Source organism: Momordica charantia (genome assembly GCF_013281855.1).
Source record: "Momordica charantia cultivar OHB3-1 chromosome 1 unlocalized genomic scaffold, Mcharantia_2.0 BLBB01000001.1, whole genome shotgun sequence".
In the NCBI taxonomy this organism is placed as follows: Eukaryota; Viridiplantae; Streptophyta; class Magnoliopsida; order Cucurbitales; family Cucurbitaceae; genus Momordica; species Momordica charantia.
Window position 1 is genome coordinate 22,550,405 of NW_028275157.1, and position 13,787 is coordinate 22,564,191.

The 13,787-nt window shown below is 34.8% G+C and overlaps 2 protein-coding genes across 8 annotated transcripts; both read right to left on the reverse strand.

Moving 5' to 3' along the window:
- Positions 1-1,961: 1,961 nt before the first annotated feature.
- LOC111012277 (MLO-like protein 12) lies at positions 1,962-7,847 on the reverse strand. The gene is made up of 14 exons (XM_022286363.2): positions 7,489-7,847; positions 7,329-7,386; positions 7,059-7,216; positions 6,873-6,989; positions 6,272-6,332; positions 5,126-5,214; positions 4,929-5,003; positions 4,684-4,772; positions 4,467-4,516; positions 4,338-4,378; positions 4,084-4,257; positions 3,954-3,989; positions 3,740-3,868; positions 1,962-2,492 (listed from the first exon to the last, which is right to left on the reverse strand). The coding sequence occupies exons 1-14, from the start codon at positions 7,621-7,623 to the stop codon at positions 2,085-2,087; spliced, it is 1,620 nt and encodes a 539-aa protein (XP_022142055.1). The 5' UTR covers positions 7,624-7,847; the 3' UTR covers positions 1,962-2,084.
- A 648-nt stretch (positions 7,848-8,495) lies between these two features.
- ETT (Transcriptional factor B3 family protein / auxin-responsive factor AUX/IAA-like protein) lies at positions 8,496-13,532 on the reverse strand. Of its 7 annotated transcripts, none has more exons than XM_088119625.1 (11): positions 13,120-13,532; positions 12,649-12,958; positions 12,387-12,446; positions 11,840-12,019; positions 11,621-11,705; positions 11,412-11,502; positions 11,160-11,324; positions 10,890-11,009; positions 10,741-10,816; positions 10,018-10,177; positions 8,496-9,936 (listed from the first exon to the last, which is right to left on the reverse strand). In XM_088119625.1, the coding sequence occupies exons 2-11, from the start codon at positions 12,943-12,945 to the stop codon at positions 8,978-8,980; spliced, it is 2,193 nt and encodes a 730-aa protein (XP_087975751.1). In that variant the 5' UTR covers positions 12,946-12,958; positions 13,120-13,532; the 3' UTR covers positions 8,496-8,977. The 7 variants fall into 7 exon arrangements, with proteins under 7 accessions (XP_087975751.1, XP_087975764.1, XP_022142188.1 ...); XM_088119638.1 differs by having other exon boundaries at positions 8,496-8,777; positions 9,026-9,936; positions 12,649-13,532; XM_022286496.2 differs by having other exon boundaries at positions 8,496-8,777; positions 9,026-9,933; positions 12,649-13,531.
- Positions 13,533-13,787: the final 255 nt, after the last annotated feature.

Here is a 13,787-nt window from a genome sequence, read left to right on the forward strand (position 1 = left end):
AGATCTATTAAACACAAAGTTAAAAGTTAAAAAAGCTACCAAACTTGTAACACACTCTTTGCACAACAAACCCACTTTGAAGTTGACTTATTCACTCAATCAATTGTCGAAATGTGTACAAGATACTTTAGGTGTCAAATATCTAAATATTACAATTGTCTAAGGCTTATAAGACTTCATATTTGAAACACAGTTCAATAACCTAGACAAAAAATTAAAAGTTTAAAAATTTACCAACAAATTTTAAAATTGTTATAAAAGTTTAGAGATGAAACTTGTAATTTAACCTATAGTTAAAATGGTCAAAGTGAGCATAGCTCAACGATAATTGACATACATTCTAACCAAGAGGTTGTGAATTCAATCCCCACTCCCACATGTTTGTACCCAAAAAATTATAGTTAAAAGGTAATATATGTTTGACTTTTTAATAAGATTAATTGGAAAAATTTTAAAATGGAAGATGGTGCGTAAAGATTCTAAAATTGGGTTTACTTTGATAATCCACTAAAGAAGGCAGGAGAGGAGGTGAGTATTACGCGGATCCGAGTGGGAGTATGGGCCGTTTTGTCCACTGAGTTGGTCCGAAAAAGACGTCAAACAAATTCCACACAATTTTCTTTCTTTTTTTTTTTTCGCAAAACCGACACGTCATTGCCTAGGTTGGGTTGTCTCATCGTGTTTCATTAAAATACTCTTTTTTTTTTCTTTCAACTTTTTAAATATATTTTAAATTCTTTTACACCTGACACGACTAATTAGAAACAGTCCTGCTCCTGCATATTTTACCGATCTCTATTCAACAATATTTTATTTCGTACATTAACAGTAATTAAATTTCTCTTTCGACAAAATAAAATGTAATAAAAATTTGGGTAAAGTCCACGCAACGTACCGATCGAAAGATAGATTAGCAATCCAATGGAACCTTCTCTCGTTGGCCAACTAAATCTACTTGAGATATTTATTCAAAAGAAATAAAAATAAAAACAATATACTTAAAGATATTTTTCTACAAGGTTATAGTTTGAACTCATGATCGTTGGGATTAATTAATTGATATTCATTGTTAAATATTGGGATTTATTTATAGTGCTAAATTATCCACTTATTTTATTTCAATGATAAAATTTTGTACATCTAATTGTCTAAATAGAAAAATGAGTATAATGAAATTATGGCTCGCATGTATAAACAACTATGAACTTTTTTTTACTTTGTTAAAAAAAAAAAAAAACTTTTTTCTACTAATTTAAATATTGTTTTGAGGATAAGACACAGATTGTCTTACAAAGTAGAAGGTTTAATTATCCACGTCCTACGTAAAAAAAAAAGTAAATTCATTGATTTTAATTTAAATATTTAATATAAATGTTTCTTTGCCAGCTGGAACCCACAACAACTTTTAAAATAATCTTCTTCCAATTAAAATTAAAAAAAATTAGTATTTAAATCAATCATCTTGTTACAATACTATTATTTTTATAAAGTAAAATTTGATGTTTTTTTTTTCTTTGGAGAGAGTAAAATTTGATGTCAGTAGATCCTTATATAATTTCTATTTTATGTTTTATCACATTTGACATAAACTTAAGAAGATTTAATGAGTAGTACGATAAAAAAAATATTGGTATCTCATAAGAAAATTATTGCTACAACGGACAAGAACAAGTTACATCTTTTTAATAACTGATACAAATTGTTACAATAATTAGTTTGAGTGAACAAAATGTAGTTTGTAATTTTATTTTTTTTTGAGATTATGTAGTCTGTAATCGAAATCATTAATAAAATTTAAATGATTAATTTAAAAAAAGTTTACAAATTAATATTAAATAAGAATGGCTAATCAAATTTGTGTCCTTACAAGTTAGTGACCAAATTTGAAAACTAAAAAACCAAATAAATAGAAGGGTGTAAATGTAATTGACTAAAAAATCACAATAGAAAGTACAAGCATATAGAGAATACAAGTGACCAAATTTTATTCGTCGTGAAGCGTACAATGTACATTGGTAAGAAAATAAGTAATATTTTATATTATATTCATTCCATAGAATATAATATTTTATTTTATATCATGGTCACATTGCATGAATTGAAAAATTAGGGTGAATTTTGGCAGCCCAATCAAAGCCATCGAATGAGCTGACCTTGTGATTATTATGGTCATTGGGTTCTTCTTCAATTTCAAATTCAAGTGGTCGTTTGCCTTTGCCTTTTATAGAAACAGCAGCCGAAGACGAAGACCAAGCATTATCATTTTGGGCGCCACCAGAATCCACAGACGGCGGCGGCGCTGTCTCCAGTCTGAAAGAAGGCGGCGAGTCAACGCCCGCATCCACCAAAGTCCGCCGCGGCGAGTTGTAGTCGCCGCCGTGGCGGCAGTTTCGACTTCTTCGAGATATCCGTTTCTTCGCTCTGCCTCTCCATTTTCTCAGACCTTCCATCACCGCCTCCGTGAACACCGCCTTCCTCATCGAACTCCCCATCTGTAGAATTAAACCCCCCCTCGAGAATCAACAATTTTTACCATTAAAAAATGAGGTAAAAATTAATCTCTCAAATTAACTTACTAATTTCAACCAGAGTCAAGGGTAAGATCATCTATTTATATGATTAATCTACGTCTTGATTTCTAATTATTTTGGATTTATTTGACGACCTTTCTATTTCATCTTTCTCATTTTTAGAGAAATATTTATTAACAATCTAATTTCTCGTTTTTAAATTCTAAAAAACGTTTAAAGAAATACCAATTTTTAAAAATTATGAAAAATAGTTTTGCCTTTTCCATTTATGTTTCTTTATTTTTGTGTTTAGGTTAAATAATATATCTGATATCAAATTGTATTAATCTTGTGGTGCATGTGCCTACATTAGATCTATTATCTTCCACCAAGTACATGAATTGATTCCCCATTGTACGCAAAAGTCTTAATTTTTTTTATCCTTTTATATTTTATATTTTCTAATTTAAAGCTATTATATTTTGTTAAACAATAAAATTCTATTTTTCAAATTAAATTTTTTTTTTTACTAAAAAATTTGAAGTTTTTTTTTTTTAATTTAAAGCTAATAATTTATATTTTTATATGAGAGAAATTTATATTATAAACTTTTTCTTTAATAAATTATATAGTATATCTTTTTATATTATATTTATTAAAATATTTTATTTAACAACAAATAAAAATAAGCTAACCCGAGTTAAGATATAAATTATCGATGATGAAAACGTATGAGTTCGAATCCTACCCCTACTTTTGTACTAAAATTAGAAACAATAAACATAAAATAGTTATCAAATATATTTTTGTTTCTATCTTTATCCAAGAAAGAAATAGAAATTCTTATCGAACATATTTTTGTTTTTAGTTCTAAAAAAATTAGAAGAAGAAACAAGAAATGAATGGCTCGTTTGGTAACGTTGTCGTTTCTAATTTTCTTAAGAAATATAAATATTTTAGAAATAACTTTGTTTCTTGTTTATCTTTTTTTGGAACATTCTCACAATTGCATATAAATTTTGGAAACAATCAAAACCAATTTTTTTTTCTTGTTCTCATTTTCAATTTATTCCAAAATATAAATAAAAACACTTGAATTTTTTGAGGTTGAAACCATGAAACACATTTTTCTTCAACAAAAACAAAAGAACAGAAACAACAAGTTAACAAACTCAACCACACTTTTAAAATTTGCGTGATTAAATAGACATGGGAATTGGGTTACTTGCCTGAGCGACCAAAGCATAGAGAGGCAAAGTGACATAGCCACAGAGGAGCTGCACAATCACACCCACCACAACTCCTATTACCAAATCTGCAATATCTCTTTGGAAACACGATCTCAGCCCAAATTTCATCTGTAAATTAAATTTGACGCACTAATTAACTAGCAACACCACTAATTAATTTGCTTTTAAGCTATAATAACAACAAATAACTTACCCACGTCCACGAAAAGAATGCCAACTGGAAAGAATTCTGCAAAAAGAACATTTGACCATCTAGAATGTGGGTTTGATGACTAATTAATTAGAATGTAAGTTTCATTGATTTGGGTGATGGAAAAAATTGCCTGGAAGAAAATGAAGTGTATGAAATAGAGAAGCAACTTGGGTCGGCCCAACCAGAAGTAATGGTCACTGGGCCTAACAAGCAAAGTTCCTCGGACCACATTGGACTTCTCGTGGCTGTCTATGAACATCTCTGTCATAATCCCTTGTAGCTTTGTCCCGACCGACAAAAGCATCTGCAAAACAACATTAACTCATGCATCACTCCAAATCAAACCTTATAAAAAAGATGTAAAAATGTTTGATGTTTTCTTACTATTAATGGGATAAAGGGAAGCCATAGGTAGCTGTGAAATACTGCATCAAAATTGAATGGACGTCGCACAATGAGTTCACCAAATCTTAAATTTTTGTTCCAAAAGTAAAAGGGGGATTTTGAGGTTACCATGTGCATTGAAGAATATGAAGAGAACAGAGAATATCCAAACCCACCAACTGCACCAACAAGTTCCAACTCCCAAAAGTTAGTATTTCAAGAATTCACGAAAGGGGGGGGGGGGGGGGGGGGGGGGGGGGGTTCGATTTAAGTTAAAAATAAGTTTTTCTTTTTCCTTTTAATTTAAACATGATTAAATTAAGTGGTGGGGTGAATGAAAAATGACCTGATTCCCACAACCACACTGAAATCTTGATCTAGAGCTCTTCTGACGTACTTTTGGAAGTCAAAGCTGCTTCCCTCTGCAATATGGGCCTGTAAACAATAGTTTGCAATTTCATAAACTCTGTGGTCAATTTTTTGTAGATTAGAGATAATATATAATTTTGATTTAAGATTAATTCACATCAAAATTAAGCATATAATTTATTGAAAAGTAAGATTATGGAAAAAGACAAGAGAGGGAATTACCACGATGAAACCATGTCTGAGAGTGAAGTAATCGGCTGCGGAGACGGATTCGTAAAATTGTCTAAGAAAACAAGCCTACATCCCAAACAACGAACTTTATGTCTGAATTGATAAAATATTACAAATGTAAAAAATTAATAAATTTTTTTTTTTTTTATCTTGAAAGAATAATTAATTCGTTTAAAAGAAGAAGTTACCGGCCACCGGAGAAAGTGGTGGTCGCTCCAGAATTTCAAATGCCTCTTCCCAAACGATGTTTGACGAGCGAACTGAAATCTTCTGGGATCTACTTGTAGTTGTAGTTCATTCATTATTGTACAACAGAAAATAAAAACAAAAGTCAATGCCAATGGGGTCCATCCAAGCTATGAAAATTTCCCCCAAAAATTTCATCGGTGGAATTAATTGGCCTACCATTAATTATTCATTTAAAATCTATTTTAGTCTTTTACATAAATAAATCAACTTTCATCCATCTATTTTCAAACTTTTTGTCTACTTTTATCATAAATTCTAGGAAAATACGTGAGATTTATTCCTCATAGCTCATTATCTATTGAAACTATAATCTATTTTTGCGTTTGTTTCTAGTAAAAAATTCAAGAGCAGTCTGGACAAGATAGATGTTTCTAAGTATTTTCCTAAATTCTATAGGCAACCAAAATTATTTCAAGTTAGATTTAGATACTATTTTAATTCATATATTTTTGGTCACTATTTTTCTGACACTGGGCTTTTTGTATTTTCAATTTTTATTTATTTTAGTTTTTATACTTTCAACAATTTTATATTAGTCTATGTATTTTTAAAAAGTTATTGTTTTGGTCCATGTTTACAAAATCTTAACACAAAATTTATATACATTGAAAACCTATTAATACAAAGTTAGAGCTATACTTCAATAAATTTAGCGAGTAAAATATCGTGCTAAAAATTATATAGAAATAAATGAGATAAAAATAAGAATGAAGAAACTAAAATAGTCACTTTCTAGAAGTTTATAGACCAAAACAAAACGTTTAGAAAGTAAAGGAAAAAATGAACAAAAGTCAAAAGTATTGGACCAAAATAGACGTTTTGAAGGTAGACTAAAATAAATGAAAGCTAAAAAATATAATAACTAAAATAGTATCTAAATCTTTAAGTTATTAAATATAATTTTGGGTTGAAATTATAATTGAGAAAAGCGATATTGAAAAACGTACAAAGAAGTAAAAACGACACTTTTTGATTAAGCTTTACCATTTAAAATACATGGATAAAAATAAATATTTCAAAACGACAAGAAAGTAGATAAAATTTGATAAAGATGATAAAATAAGATTTAAATCTGAATTATTTACCGGTTGTAAACTGATACTCTAACGTTTTGGTTTTTGCTTCCCAAGACTGCCATCTCCTCATCTGCAACACCAACAACATTATAATTTTTTATTGTATGTCGAATATTCAAATATCCACTTTATATTTACGGTATTTCAAAGAAAAAATGAGTAGTACATGATTTAAATTAGCAGAAGATTAATAGGGTGACGTGGTAAAGTCTTAATTTCACATCTCAAAAGTCTTCCCATACCCCAAACAAAATTGTCTCAGATTCTCTACGCTTAACATTCTAATCTAATCACCAACGCTATTTTTTCCACGTCTTCTTAAATTCCATCACTATCCTTTTTTCTATACATATAATTTTTTCTTAAATTTGGGGCCTATTTTATTTGCTGGATTTTGTAGTTAGGATGAAGTATTTTCATGAGAAGGTTTCAGCCATTTGATAGTATTTAATCCATTGAATTTTTTACTTTACTTATGCAATACCTTTTAAAAGATAATCATTTTACTTGTTATTTGGTTTTTATACTAAATCTAATTGCATGAACCAAAATATTACTTAAAACATAAATTAAATTACAAAGTTATCCAAAAAGGAAATGATAATGTTACCTTAGCCATTCCAAGACTGAATGTGAGGAGACTGGAGAAGATGTGTAGGAAAGCTAGACAAATGATCAAGTATTTCACCTGTCCCACACCATCGCTAGACACCAACGAAACTTTCCCCTAAATCCAAACCAATTTTTCTCAATTCTCGAACAAATTAAACCATTTCCATGTCATAAATCTCTGTACCTCAGCACCACACTTGGATTCCTCCACGATACTCTCTGAATTGTTCATCGTCTTGCACGGCAGAAGCCTTTCATTCAGACTTTTCGATATGCAAATCTTAGTAACTGGGCTCTCGCTCACCGACAGTAACAGCGACACGAATCCCAAAATCATCAGTTCTACGCACAAATTTCATCGGAAGAAGACGGAAAAAAAAAAAAAAAACAGAGACGACACAGAATCAGCATAGAAACAGAGAGATACAGAGGTTGGGGTTTTGTAATTTCTGACCAGATTTGATGTTGTGGAGAGCCGGCCTGAGGGATTTCCTTCTATTCTTGCCGAAAAACTGCCCCAAATCAAATTAGACCAAATATCAGGGGATTTCGTTCCACTATGTTGTAAGAATTTACGGGCAAAAACAGGGGATGGATCATGAATTTTGACATACCCGTCGGACGAGGAAGTGGAGCAAATATTCGGTGCAAATGGATATGAGAATCAAGAGAAAACAGACGGTTGCGACTGCCCATGTCGGGGTCCTTTCGAGAGTCGTTACATTCGCCGTCGCCGCCTGTTCGGCCATTTCCTTTCTGAGAAAGCTAAGGAAGGAGGAGGAGGAGGAGGAGAAAAAGAAGAAGAGGGGAGTGGGTTTTTAATGCAGAGAAAGAAAAGAGAAGCTTCGTACTATGGTGCCATGAATCGCTTCAAGATTATTAAGAACTAATATGGTCTAAAATCTAAATAATGGAGGAAAGAATAATGATAATGTGAACGGAAAGGAGAATTCAGTGTTTGAGGAGGCAAAATGAGTCCGACGTGAACGGGAGGGAGTCCAGTTATGGTCGACGAAACGCAACTGGAAAGCTACAGTCAAAGGAAATCCAGCCAATCAAACGGCCCACATTTATTCGAAATATCCCTTTCTTCATTTATTTCTCCCTTAAAATCTTATTCAATTTTACGTCTTCTTTTTGTTTGATTTATGACATAAATTTTATGTAAAGAAACTGATTGTTTTGTTTGGAGTAGAAATAGAAAAGCTTAATATAGTTTACTGATAGGTTAGAAATAACACGTAAGAATACTCATAACTCTTCATAATTTTTTTAATATAGTTTAGTGATTAGAATATTTTATAATTATTAAAGAAAAAAGAAATGCGAAGAGAATCCGGAAAGAATTAACAAGACTAATTTAGAATTGAGACAAATAATTAAAAGAATCCCAAAGTATAAAATATTTCTCACCCCCCATGAAATCAATCCTAATCATCACTCTTTTAATATTTTTAAAACATATGATTCTTATTTCTTCTGATTTCCAATTTTTATATCAGGCAATGCATCCCACAATTATGGGGTGAAAATCATATGGCCACACCACTTTTCAATCATAATTTCTCCAAACTAACAAAGTTGTTACACATAAATCAAAATAATAATCTGAGATACAAAATCAGCAACAACAACAATTGGATATCAACACAAGCAACACAAACACCAAGTGTTCTTTCGTTTGATAGCTCAAACCAAATGGATATCCCGAAAACACAAGAATTTCAAAGGTTTTTAACACCTGCACAAGCCTTTTTTTTTTCCTTTTTCATTCAAAACAACAAAACTAGGCAGCCATTCTTCTTCTGCTTCCCCAAAATGTTCTTTGCTGCCCCCCCAAAAATAAGTAAAGACCCATTCAGTAGTAGGTACTGTAATTTGCAAAATGGTACTGGAAAGCCCCCTGCATCACAATGCAGATCAGATTTATCAGGCTGTGACAAGCTTTTTCAGCGATGAATGCTTTCTTTTTCTATCCCACTTTTCTTTCTTTGGAAAAACTATAAATTAGACAGCCTTGATTGCAGAGGGGACCATCTTAGTGTTAGCTAATATAACGTCGATTCAAGTAGCGATCTTGGAAGATTCTATCTTCAAACATATTTACGTAAAATATATCGCCTCTACGGCACGAGCAGGTAAGTTACTTACTTTGGTACAGTTGCTTCCAACCACCTTGCTCATCAGAGGAGACTTCCGAGGACATTGCACCCCAATATTGGATAGAACAGTGGTTGTTCCTGCATTTACTGCAGATGTTGCTGGAGAAGCCTTGTCTGCATTCCCAGCATTCTTTTCCTCTGTCAATGAAAAACCAAACAATCTGCACCCAGCTTTACATGTTGAAGACAGATCCTTACAGCCTGAAAACACTGATGCTGTTGTGGACAGATGTGATAGGCCGAGCTGGTTTTGCTCGCCCAATGAAGTGGGATGCATCCCCTGTGGGACTTCAGTGTTCGAGCTATGGTCGGTCGTAAATGCTGTCCCAGAAAGGGATGTACTTTTGTTTGTAATCCTCTGCTCTGCGAAATCGCCACGGTTATGTGTATTAAAGCTTTGAACGGGAACCATTGACTGCTGGAACATGAACACAGAAGATGGTGATGAGACTTGTACAGAAGGAATGGAAGAGCGTCCTAGGAAATTTTCACATTGCATTGCCATTGGCGGCCATCCATCTTTAGACCTAGACAATCGAATGCCTTCGATAGCACCGCAACCACCACTTGCCTTAACTTCATTGGTGGCCATGGCTCTACCATAAAACGGACTTGGAAATATTTCTTGACCTTGCAAGACCTTATGGAATTGGAAGGATTCATCAAACACGATACCCCGGGAGGAAGTTTCGGAGTTGATAAATGGGTTTCTTGGACCATTTCTCATCATGGCTATCCCAGAACCATGCAAACCAGGAAACAATCTCCTCTTTTCAGGTGGATGACGAGTGATGTTGTCGCCATCAATGGGAGGAGTATTGTAACCCAAAATTTCTTGACCTTGCAAGACCTTCTGGAACCTTAAAGATTCCCCAAAGTCTGATGTTCCAATCCCATCTGCTAGAAATAACACAAAGAAGAATGAATGATAGCTGAGAAATAAGTGGTTAAGCTAAAATTTCTGTCAAATGAATGACTCACTTGGAACTGGAAACTCTAGTTTTGTAGAAGATAGCCCAATCCTGGTCCTTTTCAGGCCAGGTGGAACCAAGTTGCTAGGTGTGGAGGCAGAACCAGAGGGCTCGATCTCCCATGGGGAAACCCGGCCATGCCTGTTACTTTCAACATCGTCCCACCTCACCTGAAAAGCAATCAGATTTGACCATATAGAGAGGCTATGGAACACTATAGTGAGAAAAGCAAGAATACCACTTTTATAAGAACTTAACTAACTGTCAAATAAACATTATGAGAACAAGATAGGCTAAATATTCATATTAATAGTGAAATGATTCCTGGGTCTGTAGAGATAAAAGCAGTGTCTGTCAAGCATCTGAAGCCGGTAAAATCCTTATGATGCCACAAGATCACACACAAGATTTGCCTAATTGAACCTACAATTATCCTCTTAATTCAAACATCTAGTTCTCTTTTCAATTCATGTACAATAAATTACCTATTCTAATGGGATAACTTGATTTTGGTAGAACATGAACGCTTTTGTCTCTAACAATACGAACAGTTGAAAAGAGCATATATTTCACTGGGGAGATGATATATCAAGCAAAAGCAGACCGGCACTCTTTACAAAATGTTTGCAGGGTGAGAACAAGCATTTTAATTTTAAAAAGCTCCAAAAGAAAAATATAATATACTAAAACTTGAATTCTTGCATGTAAAAGGTAGGCGTGCGAATATTCATACCACTAGGGACCTCCACCTTGATCCTGGCCACCTGATAGGATCCACATCACCAACTCCAGATATCAGTCCAGTGTATCTGTGGAAGAAATATTAGTGAAGATTCCAACACCATATTTTATCGACAAAACAGCAAAACATAAATAGCACACCTTCGATCTGCAGCATCTTCGGTTTCAAAACTCAGCCTAAACCTCATTCCAACAGAGAAAGGATGATTAATGCTCTTCAAGAACTTGTGAAGAGGCAAGACAAACTGTGAAGAGCTAGCCCTGCATAAAACATCAAAGAAACAAAAGCCATTAGAATAGGATGTTAGATAAAAAGAAAGGAACTTCTGTATTTCTATAATATCTACATCAGTTAGAACCAAGAGTGCATGATCCTTTTAATAAAAATTAAATGGTTCAAGAATAAGGTACCTGGGATTGTAGTATACGCTAAAGGAACTTTTAGTAGATATAGCATTAACCACTTCCATGATACTACTAGAGCTGACATGCTGACTGCAAATATTTGGAAAGGCAGAGCCACTTTTAAGCTGCGCAGCTCTTCGAATTCCCAAACGTAATTCCCCATCGTTACCCCTATCAATGGAATCATACGTTAATCATACACAAGAAATCATGTGCTTCTCTCGATTTCAAATTTACTCACTCCCAAGTCCTAAATACCTGAGAAACAGCACTGCATCGCCAGAAACAAGCCTCTTCTTGTTCACAAATGCACTCCATCCAGTGGTTAGCAAATGCCTTCTAGGTTGCCCTTCTCAAACCAGAAAGGGAACTCAGAAAGAAGCACGAAATAGGGAAAACAAACAGCCGTTATAAAGCATTTGCCTGGTAAAGTAAAGCACCAAATATCAGAGATTCCCAGGTCATACCGCGATATATGTGCCTGAACTTCCATTTTTGCCCAAGGAGATCCGTTGCAACAAGCTCTTGTGAAGGCCTCTGTTGATTATAATCCTGCAGAAAGGAACAGTGAGTTCCAAGATTGATAAATATCGAATACATTAGAATCAACAGAGACACAAAGTTTAAAATATTCATTAGCGAATGAAATAAAATAAGAGACACAAAGGCTTAAGCTTAGTAATTACCAATGGCGGGAAGCAATCCTCTGCTGCTCGTCTGGGAACGGAGAAGCCTCCATGAGTACTAGTGTCTGAAGCAGTAAGGGTCTTGCAGAACATGTGGGGTGTTGTAGTCTTTTCACCTCCTTCAACATCCTCCTCCTCACTGTCATTGTTCATCTCTTCCTGCATCCTGTTCTCTATTTGCTGCAAAAACAAGAACAGCATTCAGAAACAGAATCCTCTCATCTTGTTCAGAGAAGAGCAGTAAGTGCAGGAAGGGCAGGAAGAAGAAAAATAGTTGCACCTTAGACAACAAAAATTACTGCCTAACTTATAAGAGATAAGACTTAAAAGATATATTCATCGCTGCTGACGAGTGACGACTGAAGAAAGACTTTAACCGAGTACAAGTACTATAGTCTTGTTAAGGGAACTTCAAATAACATCTTTTTGACCAGAAAACACCCTCAATGACATCAAAATCAACCCCTTAAAGCTTTCTGTTTTATTTTGTGCACAGTATTTTCTCGGAATGCAAACAACACATAAAAATTGAGAAAAAGAAACTCACCTCGTTTTCAGGAAACAATGAAACCTGAGCATAAACCTCGTCACTCCCTGCCTCGGCCTGCTTCAGAAGCACATTTCTCATACGGTAAGTGATTAACAAAAAAAAAAAAAGACCATTCAACTTGGAGAGAATAAAATCCCACATACTAACTGATTCTAATTGCAAAATCAAACGGAATCAGGAAAGTGACATGAACAGATCACCACAATGCACAAAAAGAAGTCACACCCAGAAGAGGAACAAGCAAGGAAAATGTTCTTACATGGAGCTGAACATCAATGACGCGACAGAGGATGTGGGGAGGGAGATCACAGGCCGTGGGTGGAAATTCCAGCATCTCCAAGTGACCCTGCGGCAAATACAGAACCAAGCTCCCTTTCTTGGGCAGAGAAGTAAGTGGGCCCGCACAGGCGTGCCATAGCTCCAAGCAAATTGAGGAGGCGACAGAGGGGGAAGGCGAGGAGGTGAAAGCAGAAGCCGAGGAGGAGGAAGCGGAAGAGGCAGCAGAAGAGGGGGCTTCGTCTTCTTCAGTGGTATTGAGATCGATGAGAGCACCCATTTGAATCGGAGCCCTAGAAGAAATCAGAAGAAGCGGAAGCGGCGTGGCAGTAACAAAAAAGTAGAACAAGTATAAGGAAGAGGCGCTTAAATAGAAGCCTGAAAAGAAAAGGGGTTTGAGGAAGAAGAAGAAGAAGAAGAAAGAGTGCTGGGTAGGAGGAGGAGGAGCTCATGCCTGCATTTTTAGAAAAGGGCGCACCTCCGCTAATGCTAAAAGAGGGTCTCGCTCAGAAAAAACAACAGAGACCTCTCTCTCTCACGACCCTTTTTCTCTCTCACCCAAATTTCGCATTTTTGCTTTATTTTTCGGGCTGTGGCTGTGGCTCTGGCTGTGGCTGGTGGTGGGTGGATTAGAGAGAGAGCAAATGGCTTTTGGGGAAATCAAATCAAGATTTGATGTTTTTAATTAAAAACCAAAAGCAAGAAAGAAGGGAAATGGAAATTTCTCTCTTTGTGTGTGTGTGTGCAGAGACTGAACTGGAGCAGTACTGCAGCGGCTGCAATACTGCGACTGCTGGGTGTGATGTATGGCAGAAAGACGAAGAGAGAGAGAAGGAGTGTCTGTAGTGCATTCGTTAGTTAAATTCCAATTCCAATTCCAATTCCAATTCCACCATTATAATATCACAAACTGAATAAACAGCGATTTTCTGTACGGCTCGCCCGTATTTCCGGTGGGATGTCTATCCTGTCCCTTTCTACCTCCCAAAATCTCTCTTCTACAAATTACAATATCCAAATTACAATTTCTTAATCATTGCTAATCAACTTCAATTTTCTTTCTTTTCTTTCCCTAATTAATGTCATCATATAGTACATTCTGTGCTCCCCTGCTTTTCTATG

Coding starts and splice junctions, on each gene's coding strand:
- LOC111012277 (XM_022286363.2), bottom strand. CDS start 7,623: ATGGCCGAACAGGCGGCGACGGCGAATGTAACGACTCTCGAAAGGACC. Junction 7,387..7,488: donor TCCACTTCCTCGTCCGACGG/GTATGTCAAAAT, acceptor GATTTGGGGCAG/TTTTTCGGCAAGAATAGAAG. Junction 5,215..6,271: donor AGAGTATCAGTTTACAACCG/GTAAATAATTCA, acceptor AACTACAAGTAG/ATCCCAGAAGATTTCAGTTC.
- ETT (XM_088119625.1), bottom strand. CDS start 12,945: ATGGGTGCTCTCATCGATCTCAATACCACTGAAGAAGACGAAGCCCCC. Junction 10,817..10,889: donor GAAGATGCTGCAGATCGAAG/GTGTGCTATTTA, acceptor TTTCTTCCACAG/ATACACTGGACTGATATCTG. Junction 9,937..10,017: donor ACTAGAGTTTCCAGTTCCAA/GTGAGTCATTCA, acceptor TGTTATTTCTAG/CAGATGGGATTGGAACATCA.